Source organism: Ranitomeya variabilis, chromosome 1 (assembly GCF_051348905.1).
Source record: "Ranitomeya variabilis isolate aRanVar5 chromosome 1, aRanVar5.hap1, whole genome shotgun sequence".
Lineage (NCBI taxonomy): Eukaryota > Metazoa > Chordata > Amphibia > Anura > Dendrobatidae > Ranitomeya > Ranitomeya variabilis.
Genome location: NC_135232.1, coordinates 881,284,744 through 881,306,283, shown reverse-complemented (window position 1 = coordinate 881,306,283; position 21,540 = coordinate 881,284,744). Strand labels below are relative to the sequence as shown.

Below are 21,540 nucleotides of genomic sequence, written 5' to 3'. Positions count from 1 at the left end.
TAAAAGAAATTGAGAAATTTGACCGTTCATCAAAAATAACAGTGCAACAAGCGATTCCTCTGTATCCTGACATTGTCAAAGATGTTGCCCAAGTGGTTACTGCTTTGCCACCAACCCAAGTTAGTGTAGAGAGGTTGTTCTCTGCTCTCAAAATAATTAGATCAGATTTGAGGGCATCCATGAAGGAGGATCTGGCAGAGGCAATACTTTTTCTGAGGACAAATTTATAGATTTCTTCTTATTAACTGCATAACCGTGTTTATTGCATATTTACTTACAAGAGTTTATAAAAGTTTATAAAAGTTATTTGCTATATTCTAATTGTATTCTAATAAATATAGTTTTTGCTCTAAGTGGTCTGATTACTTATATGATGGTGAGAAACTGAATAAGCACGATGTTAATATTTTATAACAGTAAATTTATTGTTACGAATTGGCCATTTATGAAGGAGTTGGAGTCGGAGCCGGAGTCGGAGCCTGATAAAATCCAGGAGTCGGAGTCGCAACTGTGGCTTACCGACTCCACAGCCCTGGTGCAGGCAGGCTGTCTGTGCGTCTGCCGGGGCGTGTGCGGGGCTGCCGAGGGTCTGCGGAGCTGTCACGGGGCTGCTGGGGTCTGTGTGGGGCTGTCGGGAGTCTGCGGGGCTGTTGGAAGTCTGTGCGGGGCTGCCGGGGGTCTGTGTGGGGCTGCCGGGGGTCTGTGTGGGGGTCTGTGCGGGGCTCTCGGGAGTCTGCGGGGATGTCGGGAGTCTGTGTGGGGCTTCCGGGGGTCTGTGCGGGGCTGTCGGGAGTCTGTGTGGGGCTGCCGGGGGTCTGTGCGGGGCTGTCGGGAGTCTGCGGGGATGTCGGGAGTCTGTGTGGGGCTTTCGGGGGGGGAGGTCTTTGGGGGGGGGGGGGTGCGTGTGTGTGTGCAGGCATCGTCCGATGGGACTGCAAGTCCCATCGAGCTATGCCTGCTACAGTGACAGTGAGTGACACATTAGCCAATGATGGGTCAGTAGTAGTCCCATCATCCGGCTATTGTGTTGAATGTAAAAAAAAAAAAAAAAATTAATACACACATACAGTACATACAATATACAGTAAATACAACATATGACATACAGTACACACAACATACAACAGTTCATACAACATATGACATACAGTGCATACCACATATAACATACAACAGAACATACAACATACAGTACATACAACAGAACATATAACATACAACAGTACATACAACATGACATACAGTGCATACAACATATGACATACAGTACATACAACATACAGTACATACAACATATGACATACAGTGCATACAACAGAACATACAACATATGACAAACAGTACATACAACAGAACATACAACAGTACATACATATAGAAATACAGTACATACAACATAGAGTACATACTCACCATCACCTTGATCCCCGATACCATTGCTCACCTGTAAAAAATATTAAAATAATAAACAAACACTATACTCCCTGATCCGCAGAAATCCAATTAATATTTGTTTTTTCGGCTGAAAACTAGTTTTTAAATTGGGTTTCAATAAAAATGCCTTTTATAGCCTGTGTGCTGCACTGTCTATGGCTGGTGCAGAATGAGCTATTGATTTTACTCACTTATATAGCGCAATTAATTCCACAGCGCTTTACAGACATTATTGGCACTGTCCCCATTGGGGCTCACAATCTAAATCCCGTAGCGGTATGTCTGGGAGGAAACCCACCAAACACGGGGAGACATACAGACTCCTTACAGATGATGTCCTTGGTGGGATTTGAACCCAGGACCCCAGCGCTGCAAGGATATAGTGCAGAGAGGCCACTGCTCCTGCCCTGAGTTAACTGAGAATCCATCAGTGAGTTCGTTCTCCCAGACTTAAAGGGTTTATCCCTGGGCGCAGTTTAGTATTAGAAAAACAAAGCACGCTGTACTCACCTTACCCAGGTCCACCAGAATCGCCATTGCTCTCGTGTATGGCATTGCCTGCGGTGCACACGTCACATTGACAGCCCTGTAGCCAATCAGTAGCTCAGAGCCTCTGCCAGTACGGATGGACCGCCCCTCTCAGCACTGCTGAGCTCACTGATTGGTTGCCCCGCTGTCGGTGTGATGTTAGCACTAAAGCCATTGGCAGACATTGGGAGCAGCGGTGGAGCGTTGGTGGTGGACGCGAGTTAGCGCGGTTGGTCTCTCACACCAAACAGCGCCCAGGGACACAATAAAAAGGAGACAAATGTTTTAAAGGCTTAAGACAGAGTCTGGTGACGATAATTCATGGCCACAGACCACATAACATGCAGAGACACTGGGCCTGAGGTAAAAGCAAGTTAGGGCAACATTTGTAACGAAACCCAATTGGAAAAATGATGCTAAGCCCCAAATACACAAAATTAGATAAAAAAAGGTTATCTCCAATAGATGGGCGACCCCTATAACGCCCCGCTGCGGTATGCGCCCCTCAGTGGCACACAAATGGGGTCAGCTCCTCCCCACCACTGGGCTGTGAAGCCCCTGGGCCCCTGTGTAAGTCCTGGGGCCCACAATCAGGCTGCAGTGCATGTGCCCCCTGCAGGTGAAAACAAAGACTGACAACTGCAGATGAATCTGCATCACCCTGCATAGAGCACAGCCTTCCCCGAGCCGTGACCCGCAGTGCCCGCCGACATAGAAACCAGAGCAACGCCTTCATCATCATCACGCCGATATTCGAATTTCGCAATGCTAAGTAGTTTGTCCCTCTCAGCGTTCCGTACACAGGCACACTGGAATAGACCATTTTCACCTTATGCCGGGGGAAACAATGTGCGGCATGTTTATACTACAATTAGATCCAAATCTGTAACTATTACTTATCTAAGTATATTGTGCCCTCCAGGTCAACTACAGTTATGAATGTGTTCTGCTTTATCTAAGGCATGAAATGCTATCAACTCCGAATGGTATAGTCCGGCCCGGATGACGACACGTAACGTCACTGGGGAGAGTAACCAATCAGCGCTTCGTTCCAGGGAAATTCAAATTCATAGCGTCGCTGGCAGCTGGGATGGGAGGGAGAAGATAGCAGCTGTACCTGGTGGCGACATGTCTGTGGAGGACGCGGTGAAAGTGTGCCTGAGGGTCCGGCCGCTCATCCTGAGGTAACCGCCGGCAATGGCCCCAGCTCCGTATATGTGGGACTAGGGTGGGCTGCGGCCGGGGAGAGGACACCCAGCGCGGCCCTGCCCTCCTGCTGTCACCAGAGGAATGGCGTCCGCTCAGCCTGGAGTAAGGGGCCAGTGTCGGCCGCAACCACCATCCCATTGAGGAAGCGGTGCAGGTCCAGCCACAGGGAACAGCTAATAAGACGGGGGGGCCTGGTGTCACCCCCCACCAAACAGACAATGATGACATATCCTAAGGACAGCCATTAAAGGGATCCTGTCACCAGAGGAATGGCGTCCGCTCAGCCTGGAGTGATGGGGCCAGTGTCGGACTGGGGTGACAAGGGCCCACCAGTAACATTGACTTTAGGGGGCCCAGTTTTCACCTGCATACAAATATTACACTACCTTCATTCCCAAACTTACCTACATCTCTATCTATATATATATAATTGTCTAAGGGTCACTTCCGTCTGTCTGTCACGGATATTCATTGGTCGCGGCCTCTGTCTGTCATGGAATCCAAGTTGCTGATTGGTCTCGCCAGCTGCCTGTCATGGCTGCCGCGACCAATCAGCGACGGCCACAGTCCGATTAGTCCCTCCCTACTCCCCTGCAGTCAGTGCCCGGCGCCCGCTCCATACTCCCCGCAGTCACGGCTCACACAGGGTTAATGCCAGCGATAACGGACCGCGTTATGCCGTGGGAAACTCATTCCGTTACCGCCGCTATTAACCCTGTGTGATCAAGTTTTTACTATTGACGCAGCCTATGCAGCGTCAATAGTAAAAACATCTAATGTTTAAAATAATAATAAAATAAATCATTATATACTCACCTTCCGACGCTCCGGTGACCGGTCCATGTAAGCGGCACGTTCCGGTGGTAAGGATGGTCCGGGAGAAGGACCTTCCATGATGTCACGGTCATGTGACCGCGACGTCATCACAAGTCCTGCGCGAGAAGGACCTGCCGTGACGTCACGTGACCGCGATGTCATCACACCCTGGGACTGGAAGCTGCAGCCTGCACCCTACGCAGGCGACAGAACTACAACGCGCCTGCAAAAGGTGAGTATATGTTTATTTTTTTAACCTGTGACATACGTGGCTGGGCAATATACTACGTGGCTGGGCAATATACTACGTGGCTGGGCAATATACTACGTGGCTGGGCAATATACTACGTGGCTGGGCAATATACTACGTGGCTGGGCAATATACTACGTGGCTGGGCAATATACTACGTGGCTGGGCAATATACTACGTGGCTGGGCAATATCCTACGTGGCTGAGTAATATCCTACGTGGCTGGGTAATATCCTACGTGGCTGGGTAATATCCTACGTGGCTGGGTAATATCCTACGTGGCTGGGTAATATCCTACGTGGCTGGGTAATATCCTACGTGGCTGGGTAATATCCTACGTGGCTGGGTAATATCCTACGTGGCTGGGTAATATCCTACGTGGCTGGGTAATATCCTACGTGGCTGGGTAATATCCTACGTGGCTGGGTAATATCCTACGTGGCTGGGTAATATCCTACGTGGCTGGGTAATATCCTACGTGGCTGGGTAATATACTACATGACTGCCCAATGTACTACGTCGCTGGGCAATGTACTACGTCGCTGGGCAATGTACTACGTCGCTGGGCAATGTACTACGTCGCTGGGCAATGTACTACGTCGCTGGGCAATGTACTACGTCGCTGGGCAATGTACTACGTCGCTGGGCAATGTACTACGTCGCTGGGCAATGTACTACGTCGCTGGGCAATGTACTACGTCGCTGGGCAATGTACTACGTGGACATACATATTCTAGATTACCTGATGCGTTAGAATCGGGCCACCATCTAGTATAATAATAAGCTGGGTAGTTTAGTCAATGAATGATGAGATGCTGTTTTTTTCTGTACAGAGTGAATAAAGTGAATTATGCCAAGTACTGCCCATACAGAGGGATTGAGGGCTCAGATCTGCACAGGGGCCCACCGGGGGATTTCCCTGTTAACCTGTGGGCCCGTCCGAGCCTGGATGGGGCTGTCAGGAAACCGCTGTTTTCATAATTAAAGGGGTTATCTGGGACTTTACCACTAAAGGGAATCTGTCACCCCATTTTTCGCCTATAAGGTGCGGCGCAGAAATAAATGTTAGATTATACTCACCCAGGGGCGATCCGATGGGTGTCGCGGTCTGGGGCCTCCCATCTTCTTACGATGACGTCCTCTTCTTGTCTTCACGCTGCGGCTCCGGCATACTTTGTCTTTGTCTGTTGAGGGCAGAGCAAAGTACTGCAGTGCGCAGGCGCTGGGGAAGGTCAGAGAGGCCCAGCACCTGCGCACTGCAGTACTTTGCTCTGCCCTCAACAGACAAAGACAAAGTACGCCTGCGCAGGAGCCGTAGCGTGAAGACAAGAAGAGGACGTCATTGTAAAAAGATGGGAGATCCCGGACCGCGACGCCCATCGGACCGGACCGCAGCGGGTCCGCCCCTGGGTGAGTATAATCTAACCTTTATTTCTCATCTTTCAGGTTACATCGGGGGCTTATATACAGCATTCCAGAATACTGTAGATAAGCCCCTGATGGCGGTGGCCACAGCTTACAGGCGAAAAAATGGGGTGACAGGTTCCCTTTAATGGCTGTCCTTAGGATATGTCATCATTGTCTGTTTGGTGGGGGGTGACACCGGGCCCCCCTGTCTTATTAGCTGTTACCTGTGGCTGGACCTGCACCGCTTCCTCAATGAATGGTAGTTGCGGCCGAGCATCCCTTGCTCACATCAGTAAGGGGTAGGTGTGCAGTGCCCGGCCGCAGCCCCTATTCCATTGATGTAGCTGTACAGGTCTGGTCACCGGGGACAGCTGATTGGTGGGGCGGCCATATGTCACTTCTACCGATGAGACTTTGAGACCTATCATAAGAACAGACCATTCATGCTAAAAGTCCCAAACAACCCCTTTAAGTCTCCTGTTAGGACTGCTCACTAGACTAAGTCCCATCAGTGATTGACAGCTGTCTCTGCAGGCACCGCTTGCTCTGTGAAAGATCACGGCCATGTGACTTGCCCTATAGACTATCACAGGTAGGAATAATATGTTGTATGCTAATGACGCTCCGTCCCGGCTCTGCTGCGAGTGTCAGTGCTCCGGATCTCTTCCATGAGGGAAGCACAGCACAGCTGCAGAGGAGACGGAGAAAATAACTTCTCAATCTACTGAAGTCGGCATGAGAACATAGTGGCAGATCTGCCGTGTCCCATAGCATTACATTGGTCCGAGCGCTGGGCAGTGTGTTATACGCCATACAGGCTGTGTCCATGAAAATCAGACATCTGACTGAGACCTGATACGAGAGCCGTCATCAGATAGGACACTCGCCTGTAGATCCCAGGAAGGGCATAGCTGAAGCAGTTACCCGGTACTCTTAGCTTTGCATATGGGGATGAGGACTGACGGACCGGTGGTTCCTAACTGCCTGCTATTCTACCCTGTGACTATTTCTGCTAGCTTAGAGCGATCACAGACTGAGCCTGCCGGCGACTCTTCTGTTTCTGCTGACTTCCTGGTGACAGAGCAGCTCCTTTTCTTCCACTGCTCTGCTGAAGGAGCATCTCTACCGATGTCATGCTGATTGACAGCTGAGCTGTTCCTCCACTGCCTAATTGCGGGAAGTCGGCTGTCAATCAGGATAATATCGGCATCACATCTCCATCGATAGCAGCTCTTCTTCTAGGCTGCTCTATGTTGATGTGAGGTGAAAAAAAGGGGAGATGCCAGCAGAGCGAGTCCCGGGGCCGAACATCAGGTAGTTGTCGCCTGCCTGTTGGTTCTTAGCCCCATATACAAGAATAAAGTCCCGGATAGCCCCTTTAAATGATGAAAACACAAGTTATACTGGATCTCTTCCGAAAAACTATGCATGAATCTTCTCAAGTCCCCCTGCTCTATACTATGGGGCATGCAGATTATTTTTTTTTTATTGTGACAGGTTCCCTTTATTTTAGCTGGAGCAAAGTGTCACTTAGTCACAGGAAAGGCGATGATTTTTAGATCGATGGGATCCCACCGAGCACGAGAAAGTTCTCCCCCTTAGGGCTCATTTCCACTGGCGAGAGACAAATCGGTCCGTAATCTGGACCGAAAAAAGGGATGTAGCGTATGCGATTGTCATGCGAGTGCAATGCGATTTTTAATCGCACCATCCGTATGACATCCGTATGCAATCCGTTTTATTTCTCTGCAACTATTTTTATACAGTCATTTACAGGACATGGACAGTGTTCTAGGCCACAGAATGGTGATGTATCCGTAAAAAACGGACGGAATACGGATGGTCCGTATTCCGTCCGTTTTTTTTCTCGCACCCATTGACTTGCATTGGCGATTCTCATCCGAGACTCGCAGCAAATCGCAGCATGCTGCGATTTTTTTCTCAGTCCGATTTCGGCTGAGAAAAAAAATCGCAAATGAAAAGACACCTATTGAATAACATTGGTCCGAGTGCAATCCAATTTTTTATCAGATTGCACTCGTCCGTTTTCCTCGCCAGTGGAAATGAGCCCTTAGAAGGGAGTGTCAGTGTGCAATGTATTAGAGTTGGTCACACTCCAAATATTTCTTATCTCCATTGTATTCTATAGCTTAATCAGGCCAGCCCTCCTCCTGTGTCACAGGGATGGCAAGGAGGATCTCTCAAGGAGTGGAGCTTGTTGACAAGGGATGGCTGGGAGAACCCGTGAGGAGAACACTTAGGCCGGGGTCACACTTGTGAGTGTGATGCAATAAACTCTCATCAGTACCCGGCACTTGGACCGAAGCGTACGACTGCATAGAAATACACGCAGCCACATCTCTGGTCCGAGCGCTGGCGGCAGTGCCAAACTCACAAGTGTGACCCCAGCCTTACGAGTGGCCACAGCTCTGCAACAGCCCGGAGTCCATCAATGTTTTATTCACTTTGACAGTAAATCCATTTGGTATCATGATGGGCGCAGTGATCTGTATTACACTAACGTCCATCCTCTAATTTACAGAGAACAAGGAGAACAAGTGAATCTAGTATGGAAAGCTGAGAACAACACCATTACTCAAGTTGATGGCTCACGGTCTTTCAATTTTGGTAAGCACTTGTAGTTCTTGATATTTGATATCTTGCTGTTTTTAAGGCAATGTTTTATGCTCTATATAAACCTACTGTACTTTCTGATTTAAATTGAATCTGTCACTAGATTTTTGCTAAGTAATCTGAGAGCAACATTATGTAGGGGCAAAGACCCTGATTTCAGTGATGTATCACTTACTGAGCTCCTTGCCGCAGTTTTGATAAAAATCACTGTTTCTTTCTCACTTCATTGGGGGCACAGGTAACCATGGGTGTGTGCTGCTGTCGCTAGGAGGCTGACACTATGCAAATAAATAAAGATAACTCCTCCCCGGCAGTATACACATTCTGACAGGCACCAGGCAACTCAGTTTTTGCTTAGTGTCTGTAGGAGGAGGACCTGGATCTAACACCAGATCCGCTTTATTTTTCCTTACAGGGTTTTGTTGTGTGTTATTAATCATTTCCCCTTTCTTTTTCAGATTTCTCTTCTGGGTAACAGGGTGCAGTTTTTTTCTCACCCTGTTTTCCCTTCATTATGCGACCAAGATATGTGGTATCGTCCACTTCGCACCCTCTCGGTCTCGCTGGGCAGGACTCTGTCCCCTGTCACCCTTATGGGTGTTTCAGGGGGACTATCTTGGTGGCCAGTCCTCGCCCTATCCCCTCCTCATCCCTGAGAGGAAGACGGCGGTCACCTTCGGTGGCCTCCCCCTTGTCAGGGGTTGACACCGTCTTCTGTGCCGGCTCCTGACGTGATCCTCGACTGGGACAAGATCAGGTACAGAGAATCTTTTCTCTCAAAGTCCGTCCTCAGTCAGTCCGTCCTGCCTTTTCATAGGGACTTAGCTTCTTTAAGCACAGCCTCCGCAGCGCTACCTTGTGCAGCGCTTTCCACAGTTTCGGGCGCTCCTTTTATGGGGGCACGTTTGGGGGGACATAGCGGACACTCCTTTACTTGAAATTCGCCCCTTTTCTTCCCTGCAGCGTGCGCTTCCCTGCCGCTGCTTCCGGCGGGCTTCGCACGGTAAGGTCACACCCCAATGCTTTTCAGCGCTCCCTCTCTGGATATTCTCAGCGCTGGGTACGTCTCTCCATCGAACCCAGCGCTGGTATTGGTCATACTTAGGCGGGCCACGTCCCTCTATACCGCCGTCCTATCAGGTCGCCGGTTTTTATTTGCTCGACCATGCCCCTTCTGCCCCTTGACCAAGGGGCAGACTTGAGAAAAGAACCAGAAAGCGGTTTCTGTCTAGTTCTTCATCCACTTCTCCGGACCCCACTGCGTCAGCTGGAATACCCCCTCTCTGCCTGTTTCCCCTCCTCACAGGCGGACGTCGGGTCAGATGTATCGTCTCAGTCGGAATCTGACTCAGATGCAAATCAGACTTCCGAGACGCAGGATATGGTTGACAGCCTTATCTCGGCCATTATTCAAACGCTTGAGCTTAAGGAAGAAGAGGCCGCTTCTCAGGACATCTCCGTTTCTTTCAAACGGATGAAGCGTCCTTCTAGAGTTTTTCCCAATCACAATGAATTTGACAGCACTACGTCTAGACACTGGGAACATCCCAGTTAAAGCTTCCCGGGAAGGAAACGTCTGGACATTCTATACCCTTTTGATTCAGACCTTGTTAAGAAATGGTCCGAATCACCCAAGGTAGATCCTCCTGTGTCTAGATTATTCTCCCAGACAGTGCTGTCCATACCTGATGCGGCTTCTCTGAAGGACCCCACGGATAGGCAAATCGTCCTTTGAAGCTACTGGCGCCTCTCTCTGTCCCAATTTCGCCTCTTCTTGGGTGGCGAAAGCGGTGTCAGCATGGGCCAAGACCCTACGCAGAGGCATTGTAGCTTCGGCTCCTGCACAGGAGTTAGCGGATTTAGAAGATCAGATTTCACTTGCTGGGAAATTCCTCTTGAATGCCTCTCAGGATGCTGCTGCTTGCTCCGCTAGGGCAAACGGCAACATTGTCGCCATTCGCCGTGTCCTTTGGCTGAAGGCGTGGAACGCAGATCCCGCTTCCAAAAAATCCCTCACAGGTCTGCCATTCCAAGGATCCAGGTATTTTGGCGCACAGCTAGACCAAATGATTTCAGACGCCACTGGCGGTAAGAGCACTTCTTCAGCAATCTAAGCCTAGGCGTCCCTTCAATAGAAAGGGTCCCCAATCCTTTCGCTCCTTCGCTTAATCGGGTGGTGCCTCTCAGAAAGACTGGCCCTTCTCTCAAAGGGAACGAAGGAAGCCTTCTTTACGACCTACCCCTCACTGGAGAGCTAAAAGCCGCTCCTCCAAGTCTTCCGGTCCTCGCGACCACAGATTTTCTTCTAAATGACGGGTCACCCCCACCTGGAAATCTTTCCAGGGTGGGAGGCAGGCTTCTTCGCTTCAGAGGCTTGGTTATCGGTGGTCGACGATGCCTGGGTCAAGGAGATCGTTACATCAGGCTACAAAATAGAATTTTTTTTCGCCCCCAGGAAGACGTTTCTTCCTCTCTCGTCCACCCAAACAGCCCTCCCATGTACCAGGGCTTCTCTGGGCTGTCGATTCCCTCCTCGCCTCCGGGGTAATTGTCCCAGTCCCTTCCAACCAGCGGTTTTCCGGCTTTTATTCAAATCTTTTCGTAGTTCCGAAAAAAGACAGCTCTCTTCGCCTGATTTTGGATCTCAAACAGTTGAACCGCCACCTCTGGATTCGGCATTTCAAGATGGAGTCTCTGTGCTCTGTGATCGCTTCCATGGAACCGGGGAAATTTCTGTGCTTTTGTGGACATTCGGAATGTGTACCTACACATCCCGATTTTTGTGTTCAGCACCAAAGGTTCCTTCGTTTCACGATCCAGGACCAGCATTTCCAATTCACGGCCCTTCCGTTTGGCCTGGCATCCGCTCCCATGGTCTTTACGAAGGTAATGGCGACGGTCATGGCCATCCTCCGATCGAAAGGTATTTTCCAGTTCACCATCCTGACAGCACCATTGGAGAACGTCCTTCTTACCCTCAGTGGGACAGGAACAACAAGTGGTTAAAAGGACCCTCCCCACTCCACCCACCAGTGTTTTTCCTGTCCCACTGTGGATAGGAACGGCAAGCTTTTCCTCCGACGGTGCTGTGCAGATGGTGGGGATCGGGGGGCCCAGCCTTTCCCTTCCCTGCCTCAAGATATCTGCGGCTGATACCTGCGATGGGGGGTCCCTCAGCCTCCCCAGTGTAGTGCTGCTCCTGGGATCGGATCCGTTCCTCCATGCTGGGGGCTCTCGGTCTGGGTGCCTGTTTGCTGGGGGTGTATACGGGGGCCATCTCCAGACGGCGGCCGATCCCAGCATGCGGCCGCGTCCATCTCCGGCAAGCGCTCTCAGCGCGGCAGCCGCTGCTGGCTCCAGGACCTGCGGCCGCGTCACTTCCGGTTGCGACGAGCGCCGGACAGAGGGACGCCAGCGACGGCGCCGGCCTCAGGAGAGGCCTTTCAGCACGGTCAACCGCGTGGACGCGGTAAGGAGGGCAGGATCAACCAGGTAAAATCTATATAAACGCTTTACGGGGGTCTTTATGCCGCCGGCCATCCTGACACAAGGAGCACACGGCTGTATGGTAATTTTGTCCTCACTATGGAGGAGACTGCCAGACCTGAGGGGACTGACCAGCTTCAGGGGCACGTGAGTAGGCTATACTAAGCCATACCACAATGCTCACCCCTCCCCCTACGTCCCTGTCTACAAAGAGCCACGCAGAGAATGAGACCACTTCTGAGAAAATCAACTCCTTGTGACCTAAACCTGGTCCTTAATACCCTGTGTAAACCCCGTACTTGTTATCAGAAGATATGGGCATAGCCAATCTCTCCTTTGACCCCTTCCCGACATCTGACGTTATAGTACGTCAGATGTCGGGTCCCCTGCTTTGATGTGCGCTCCGGCGGTGAGCGCACATCAAAGTCGCGACATGTCAGCTGTTTTTTACAGCTGACATGTGCGCGCAATAGCGGCGGGTGAAATCGCGATCACCCGCCGCTATTAACTAGTTAAATGCCGCTGTCAAACGCAGACAGCGGCATTTAACTACCGCATCCGGCCGTGCGGCCGGATATGAGCGCATCGCCGTCCCCCGTCACATGATTGGGGGTCGGCGATGCTTGTACATTGTAACCATAGAGGTCCTGGAGACCTCTATGGTTACTGATCGCCGGTGGCTGTGAGCGCCACCCTGTGGTCGGCGCTCACAGCACACTGGCATTTCTGCTGTGTAGCAGCGATCTTATGATCGCTGCTGCATAGCAGAGCCGATCGCGTTGTGCCTGCTTCTAGCCTCCCATTGAGGCTATAGAAGCATGGCAAAAGTAAAAAAAAAAAAGTAAAAAAAAAATCTGAAAAAAATAAAAAATATAAAAGTTTAAATCACCCCCCTTTCGCCCCAATCAAAATCAATAAAAAAAAAACCCAACCTACACATATTTGGTATCGCCGCGTTCAGAATCGCCCGATCTATCAATCAAAAAAAAAAGCATTAACCTGATCGCTAAACGGCGTAATGAGAAAAAAAATCGAAACGCCAGATTTACGTTTTTTTGGTCGCCACGACATTGCATTAAAATGCAATAACGGGCGATCAAAAGAACGTATCTGCACCAAAATGCTATCATTAAAAATGCCAGCTCGGCACGCAAAAAATAAGCCCTCACCTGACCCCAGATCACGAAAAATGGAGACGCTACGAGTATCGGAAAATGGCGCAATTTTGTTTTGTTTTGTTTTTTGCAAAGTTTGGAATTTTTTTTCACCACTTAGGTGAAAAATAACCTAGTCATGTTAGGTGTCTATGAACTCGTACTGACCTGGAGAATCATAATGGCAGGTCAGTTTTAGCATTTAGTGAACCTAGCAAAATAGGCAAGCAAAAAACAAGTGTGGGATTGCACTTTTTTTGCAATTTCACTGCACTTGGAATTTTTTTCCCGTTTTCTAGTACACGACATGGTAAAACCAATGATGTCGTTCAAAAGTACAACTCGTCCCGCAAAAAATAAGCCCTCACATGGCCAAATTGACAGAAAAATAAAAAAGTTATGGCTCTGGGAAGGAGGGGAGTGAAAAACGGAAAAAGCTCCGGGGGTGAAGGGGTTAAAACTGCCTTTCTGATTGCCATCACATCGGCTAAAAGATTGGGGGAGATGCAGGCTCTTTCCATCCAGGACCCATATCTTCAGATCTTTGACGACCGGATAGTCTTAAGACTTAACCCAGCCTTCCTTCCCAAAGTAGGGTCCTCAACAAATATAAATCAGGAGATAATCCTTCCCTCATTCTGCCAACACCCTAGAAACACAAAGGAAGGGGTCTACCATAACCTTGACGTTAGGGAGACTGTTCTAAAATACCTGGGGGCGACAGAAGGTTGGAGACGAGACACTAACTTGTTCATACAGTACGGGGGTCCAAATAGAGGTTGTAAGGCAGCAAAATCAACTATTGCTAGGTGGATCAAAACCATGATAAACCTAGCGTATACAGACCAAGGGAAAGATCCCCGGATATTCTTAGAGCCCATTCAACTCGAGCTATCTCTACATCATGGGCGGAGAAAGGGGGAGCCTCAGCTGAGCAAATTTGTAGGGCGGCGGCTTGGACCAGTCTTTCTACCTTTGCTAGACACTATAAACTAGATGTCTCATCAGATCAGTTAGCTTTTGGTAGAAAAGTATTACATGCAGTAGTGCCACCCTAGTTAAACATCCTTTGGTATTCCTCCAATGGTGCTGTCAGGATGGTGAACTGGAAAACGGTAATTAGTCTTACCGGTAATTGTATTTCCAGGAATCCATCCTGACAGCACTGCTAGTTCCCTCCCACTGCAAGTTTATACTATTAATTATAGTATGATTAATTATTAATGTGATGTAACATTAGTATATACTGTTGTTAAACTCTTTTTTGCATCCATCCAGATGTGGTACTTAGAAAATCACTGGTGGGTGGAGTGGGGAGGGTCCTTTTAACCGCTTGTTGTTCCTGTCCCACTGAGGGTAAGAAGGACGTCCTCCAATGGTGCTGTCCTGATGGATTCCTGGAAATACAATTACCGGTAAGACTAATTACCGTTTTTGTAATCCCCTACATCGATGACCTCCTCATGAAAGGTCCGTCTCGCCGGACTTCGGTCAGAACCTCCAGATCACTCTGGACACGTTGACCCGCCTCAGTTGGATAATCAACGACCAGAAGTCCACCTTGATTCCGACCCAACGTCTAGAATTCCTGGGCATGGAATTCAACACCATTCAGGCCCAGGTCTTCCTCCCAAGGGAGAAGTTCCTTTCTCTTCGGAGGGGCATCAAAGCCCTAAAGTGTCCTACTCCTCTACCTCTAGCTTTGCATGAGGGTTCTGGGAAAGATGGTCGCTTCCATGGAAGCGGTCCCTTATGCTCAGTTCCATTCTCGCCCTTTCCAACTGGCCCTTCTGTCCGTTTGGGACAGGAGTCCACTTTCCCTAGACTGCCCCTTTCTCCCTCTCAATGTGAGACAGTCTCTCACTTGGTGGACGCAATCCACCTCCGTTCTGCGCAGGAGGTCGTTTCTCCCTCTCCGCTTGCAGGTCACCACTGACGCCCGTCTCCAGGGGTGGGGTGCGGTCTTTCTCTGCCTCACAGCCCTCGGTCGCTGGACTGCTCAAGAGGCACATCTCCTGATCAATCTCTTGGAGATCAGGGCTATCTTCCTAGCCCTCCTCCGCTGGCAGTCCCTCCTCTCGGGAAAATCAGTCTGCATTCAGTCGGACAACGCCACAGCTGTGGCTTACATAAACCACCAGGGAGGGACTCGCAGCATGCAGGTCATGAGGGAAGTGACAAAAATTCTATGGTGGGCAGAGAACCACGTCCCCTCTATTTCTGCTGTCCACATCCCAGGGGTGGACAATTGGAAAGCAGACTTCCTCAGCCGTCAGGGGCTCATGTCAGGCGAGTGGGCTCTTCTCCCCTCTGTCTTCGACCAGATTTGTCAAAGGTGGGGCGTGCCGGACGTCGACCTCATGGCCTCAACCACAAGGTTCCCCAGTACGTATCCAGATCTCGGGATCCGATGGCCGTCGGCTGCGACGCCTTTGTGATTTCGTGGGCCCAGTTTCAGATGCCTTATCTGTTCCCTCTTCTCCCCTTGCTTCCAAGGGTCACCAAAAAGATAGTCAGAGGGAGTTCCCGTTCTCTTAGTAGCTCCAGATTGGCCCCGCAGGGCCTGCTATTTGGAGCTGGTGAACATGTTAGCGGACGTCCCCTGGAGACTTCCAGACCGTCCAGATCTTCTATCGCAAGGTCCTCTCTTCCACCCGAATTCTCGGTCTCTGAATTTAATGGTATGGCCGTTGAGGCTTGAGTCCTAAAGGATGCAGGTTTTTCTCAACGTGTCATACAGACCATGATAAGGGCTAGGAAACCAGCATCTTCCCGTATCTACCATAGGTGTTGGAAGGCCTTTTTCCGATGGTGCGATAACGGTCTGTCTCCTATATCTTTTTTTTTTTTTTTTTCCCTGCCTTCACTTCTTGGCTTTCTCCAATCAGGTCTCGATTCAAGCCTCTCTCTGAGCACGTTAAAGGGTCAAGTCTCGGCTCTGTCAATTCTTTTTCAAAGAGACTTAGCTTCTCTTTCCCAGGTGAGAACCTTCCTTCAGGGGATTGCTCATATATAGCACCTTCTTACCATCCTCCGGTTGATCACTGGGACCTCAACCTTGTGCTCAGCGCCCTCCAGTGCGTGCCTTTTTGAACCGATTTGGGACATTTCTTTCCCGCTTCTTTCTTGGAAAGTAGATTTCTTGGTCGTCATCACCTCAATCAGGAGAGTTTCTGAGTTGGCGGTGTTGTCCTGTCGTTCTCCCTTCCTGATCCTACACCAGGACAAAGTTGTCTTTCGGCCTGTTCCTTCCTTTCTGTCGAAGGTGGTTTCGGCTTTTCACATCAATGAAGACATCGTCCTTCCTTCGTTGTGCCCTTGTCCAGTTCATCCTTTGGAGAAATCTCTCCACAATTTGGATGTGGTCAGGGCTAATCCGAGTCTTTCTTTCCAGAGCTGCTCCTTTTCGTAAGTCTGATCCTCTGTTTGTTGTCTCGGAAGGGGCTCCCCGCCTCAAAATCCACAATTGCTCGGTGGATCCGTTCGGCTGTCCTGGAGGCATACCGTGTTCAAAATAAACAGCCTCCCCCGGGGGGAGAGAGCTCTACCCGGGCTGTGGGAGCTTCCTGGGCAGTTCGTCACCAAGCTTCGGCCTCACAGGTTTGCAAGGCCGCAACGTGGTCCTCCATGCACACCTTTGTAAAATTCAACAAGGTGCACACTCAGGCTTCTGAGGATGTAGGCCTGGGTAGGAAAATACTGCAGGCGGCGGTTTTGCACTGGCCGACCTAACTCTTTTCATATTATCCCGCCCTTGGGACTGCTTTTGGACGTCCCATGGTTACCTGTGTCCCCCCAATGTAGCGAGAAAGAGGGATTTTTGGTTCTTACCGTAAAATCTTTCTTGGAGCCTTCATTGGGGGACACAGCACCCTCCCTTAATTTTGTACCGTGTTGGCTAACGGGCCGTTGTTTTGGGTTGGTACATAGGTTGAGTTTGTTTATACTGGCTCCTACTACTGCTTTTGCACCAACTGCGTTGCCTGTCGGAGGGTGTATACTGCCGGGGAGGAGTTATCTTTATTTGCATAGTGTCAGCCTCCTAGCTACAGCAGCATACACCCATGATTACCTGTGTCCCCCAATGAAGGCTCCAAGAAAGAGATTTTACGGTAAGAACCAAAAATCCCTCTTTTCTGTGCTGCAAATCTACCGCTTCTCTGAATGCTGAGCTCTGTATAACTCCGCCCACATCACTGATTGGCAGGTTTCTCCCTATGCACAGTGTACACAGAAAGCTGTCAATCTGTGGTGGGATTATACAGAGCTCATGAATATGGAGGGTTACCTGGCAGTAAGTTTACTAGTCTGCTAATGATCTCCTGCTGAGAAAACCCTGCAACAAGCAGGTTCAGTAAGTGACACATCGTTGCTCTCATATTAGGTGACAAAAACCTGGTGACAGATTCCCTTCAATTAGTGCCATTGTTGGCTAAAGGTACCTTCACACGAAACGACTTTGAAACGATATCGCTAGCGATCCGTGACGTTGCAGCGTCCTCGCTAGCGATTTCGTTTCGTTTGACACGCAGCAGCGATCAGGATCCTGCTGTGATGTCGCTGGTCGCTGAATAAAGTTCAGAACTTTATTTGGTCGTCCGATCGCTGTGTATTGTTGTGTTTGAAAGCAAAAGCAACGATACCAGCGATGTTTTACACTGGTAACCAGGGTAAACATCGGGTTACTAAGCGCAGGGCCGCGCTTAGTAACCCGATGTTTACCCTGGTTACCAGCGTAAAAGTAAAAAAAACAAACAGTACATGCTCACCTGCGCGTCCCCCAGCGTCTGCTTCCTGACACTTACTGAGCGCCTGCCCTAAAGTGAAAGTGAAAGCACAGCGGTGACGTCACCGCTCTGCTGTTAGGGCCGGAGCTCAGTCAGTGTCAGGAAGCAGACGCTGGGGGACGCGCAGGTGAGCATGTACTGTTTTTTTTTTTTTTACTTTTACGCTGGTAACCAGGGTAAACATCGGGTTACTAAGCGCGGCCCTGCGCTTAGCAACCCGATGTTTACCCTGGTTACCCGGGGACCTCGGCATCGTTGGTCGCTGGAGAGCGGTCTGTGTGACAGCTCTCCAGCGATCAAACAGCGACGCTGCAGCGATCGGCATCGTTGTCGCTATCGCTGCAGCGTCGCTTCGTGTGAAGGTACCTTAAGGTTGTGTGCAATCTTTGTGAGAATAAGAGCTGCTTCTCACTTGCGAGAAATACATCCGAGTCTCGCAGAGCGGAGCGTGCGGCTGCATAGCAATACATGGAGCTGCACGCTCCGCTCTGGAGTGCCAGAGCAGGGTTTTAACCTGCGAGACTCGGACGTATTTCTCGCAAGTGAGGAGGAGCCCTTAGTGTTTGCCCCCTTCCTGATTTCCTATTCTTTTGCAAGTTCGTCACATTAATCACAAAATGCAGTTTTTAAATGTTCTTTATTAAGGGGAAAAAGAAATCCAAACCTACAGGGCACTGTGGAAAAAAGTGATTACCCCCTAAACCTAATAACTGGTTGGGCCACCTTTAGCAGCACAACTGCAGTCAAGCATTTGCAATAACTGGCAATGAGTCTTTTACATTGCTCTTAAGGATTTTTGGCCCACTCATCTTTGCAGAAATGTAATTCAGCCGCATTGGAGGGTTTCCGAGCATGAACCGACTCTTTTTAAGGTCTCAATCGGATTAAGGTCAGGACTTCGACTAAGTCACTCCAGTCTTAATTTTATTTTATCAATCGCCCATGAGGGCACCACGAGAAATGGGATCTACCCACTAAGGACAGGAAATCTACAGACTGAAAAGGGCAACAGCTCTCCTTCGCATCAGTTAGTTTCTTGTCCTTGACGAGGGAACCTCGCACAGTCTTACCTGTATCTGTGGAAAAGATGAAGATTCTATCCCATTCCTGGCCGGCCGGTTCAGGCAGTGATCCCTTCTCTGCCTTCGCCAGTCCAGGATCCTATGCGGGCGCAAAGTGAGCGGCATACCCAGGCAGGTGATTGGCAGTTCTGGCATGGCAGGGGCGCGGCGGCTGTTATGACCAATGATGCGTCCGAAGGGTGGGCTCATCTAAGGAATCATGTTCAGTAAGAAGGGGAGCGTGCCCGCTTTGACTGGTAGGTGCCAGGAGGCGGGCGGATGTATCTGGGGTACCGGAGTGAGCACAGAGGCCAGTATATAAAGAAGCTGGCGCCTCTGCTCTGGTCCTTCCCTGTCTATTCATGAAAATGGAGACTGATCCAGGGCGGCAGCAGGAGCACGTTCGGTGGCGTCCTGTGCCAGTGTGGGGGGCAGCAGGACCTCAGAGATGGGGGTTCTGCAAGAGATGGCAGATCCCGTCAGTGAATCTCGAGCAAGGTGGACAAATCTGCTGCCTTCAGAGATGATCTCCCAGCTGAGAGCCGTCCTTCCTTTTAGATGGAAAAGAAGTGTGTGGCTAAAGCCAAGCATAAGGAGTGCGCTCTTTCTAAGACTTTATTGCCCAACTCCTATCAGAAAAGGCTATGTCAATCCTGCATAGAACAGACAATGGTGGAGACCCCTAACTTTGCCACTTAAGATCCACCACTTATTTAGCTAGGTAATTCAACCCAGTAATAAGACGTAAATGGCAAATGGGTAAAAATAACTTTTATTTAACTCAAAAAAACAAGAACAAAAAAGTCACGTTATGACTTATTAAAAAGTGCTATGTGCAAGTGAGTGATGTGCAAACGGACCCAAGCAAAATGTAGAAGGTCATTGTGTGGGTATCTAACACAAAATTCAGAGATCCCGTTGCTTATAAAGTGCAGCAGAGCTTACTAGCATTGCCCCATTGGGTCCTATAAAAAGGGCCAAAAGTGTGGATACAATGTAAGCCTAATAGTTTTGATACGCCAAGCATCAATTTAATAATGACAGGTTCTCCTGCTATTGTATCTTCCCTAGTCATAGCATGATCATAATCAAATGGTAAACATGCTTCTAGAGAACCAACCTGAGGATATAGCAAGCACAAAACATATTACAGAAAACGTTATATAAATGAAAAGCATTCAGGATAATGCATGATCTGATGCCTTTTAAGTCCATAGTACATGCAGCACAAATATAATGTAAGTATCAAACTACTGATTATGACCCATTAATATTGTGGTCTATGTAGTAATACAGGAACGTTCTCTCCATGTATGCGGGAGTTATTTATACCATGATACTCCCTATTCGGTATCTGGTGGAAGTCCTTCCCATAGTCTCCCCTTGGGTATGTGGAAGGCAGGATGACACTATCCCTCCGTTAGTGGTTAGTTGGATCAAATCAGTCCAGTGGAGTTCCACAAGTTGCTAAGATCACATGGGTTGTCGCCACTGATTCAAGCCCCACAGGGTGGGGGCCTCATCTATGGAGGGAGTTCATCCAGGGAGTCTGGACTAGGAGTGATAGAACACTTTCATCAAATGCAAAGGAATTGCTAGCGGTAGACCAGGCTGTAAGTAAATTCCTTGTATCCCTGCAAGGACAGCATGTCTGGATACTCTTGGACAATCAAGTGTCAGTGATTTACATAAGATAAGTCTCCGGGAGGGAACTCTGTCCAAATCATTGATGGAAGTGACAGATTGCTTGTTCCAGCTATCAGCTTGTCATCTCCTTTCCCTGATGGCTCTACATACTTAAGGGAACGAACTTCTTAAGCCAAAATCTGCTAAGACTAGGAGAATGGGAGATGAATCAGCACATCTTCAATCAGATAGTTCGGATGTGGGGTCTCCCAGTTATAGACCTGTTTGCCAGCAGACTAAACCAAAAGGCGAAGGAGTTTTGTTCCTTGGATCCCAGGGAGAATTTCTTGGTGGTAGAGTCTTTCCTGGCCCTGTGAGATTTCAGTCTGGCATATGCCTTCCCTCCAGTAGCCCTGACTCCGCTAGTCCTAAGAAAATCAGGACCGCAAAGGGACATGTTGATTGCTCACTTCTGGCCCAAGACACTGTGTCTTGTGGCTATGAACTATGTCGGTGTGTGATCCATGGGTTTTTCCGAAGGTCCTGAATCTCCTTTCTCAAGGGCCAGTATAGCATCCATGAGCTGCCAGCCTCCACTTGATGGAATTTGAAAGGGTGCTGTTAAGGGAGAGAGGTTTTTCCCTTAAGGTACCTTCACACTAAGCGACGCTGCAGCGATATCGACAACAATGCCGATCGCTGCAGCGTCGCTGTGTGGTCGCTGGAGAGCTGTCACACAGACAGCTCTCCAGCGACCAACGATGCCGAAGTCCCCGGGTAACCAGGGTAAACATCGGGTTGCTAAGCGCAGGGCCGCGCTTAGTAACCCGATGTTTACCCTGGTTACCAGTGTAAATGTAAAAAAACAAACACTACATACTTACATTCGCGTCCCCAGGCGTCCGCTTCCCTGCACTGTGTAAGCGCCAGCAGTAGCAGGGCACAGCGGTGACGTCACCGCTGTGCTTTGCTTTCCGGCCGGCACTGACACATTCAGTGCAGGAAGCTCTGAGCAGCAGCGCGGACGCCGGGGGACCTGACGGACATCAGAAGGTGAGTATGTACTGTTTATTTTTTTACTTTTACAATGGTAACCAGGGTAAATATCGGGTTACTAAGCGCGGCCCTGCGCTTAGTAACCCGATATT

The 21,540-nt window shown here is 49.5% G+C and overlaps 1 protein-coding gene across 7 annotated transcripts in view; it reads left to right on the top strand.

The window, feature by feature from the left end:
- The first annotated feature begins 2,998 nt into the window (after positions 1 to 2,998).
- The window catches only part of CENPE (centromere protein E), a 211,295-nt gene continuing 192,753 nt past the window's right edge, over positions 2,999 to 21,540 (top strand). For 5 of the 7 annotated variants that reach the window (XM_077278140.1, XM_077278132.1, XM_077278125.1 and 2 more), the window contains exons 1-2: positions 2,999 to 3,146; positions 8,187 to 8,272. In XM_077278140.1, coding sequence (XP_077134255.1) covers positions 3,091 to 3,146; positions 8,187 to 8,272 — 142 coding nt within the window. In that variant the 5' untranslated portion in view covers positions 2,999 to 3,090. The remainder of the gene's footprint in view (positions 3,147 to 8,186; positions 8,273 to 21,540) is intronic. The other 2 variants (XM_077278157.1, XM_077278118.1) reach the window with 1 other exon arrangement.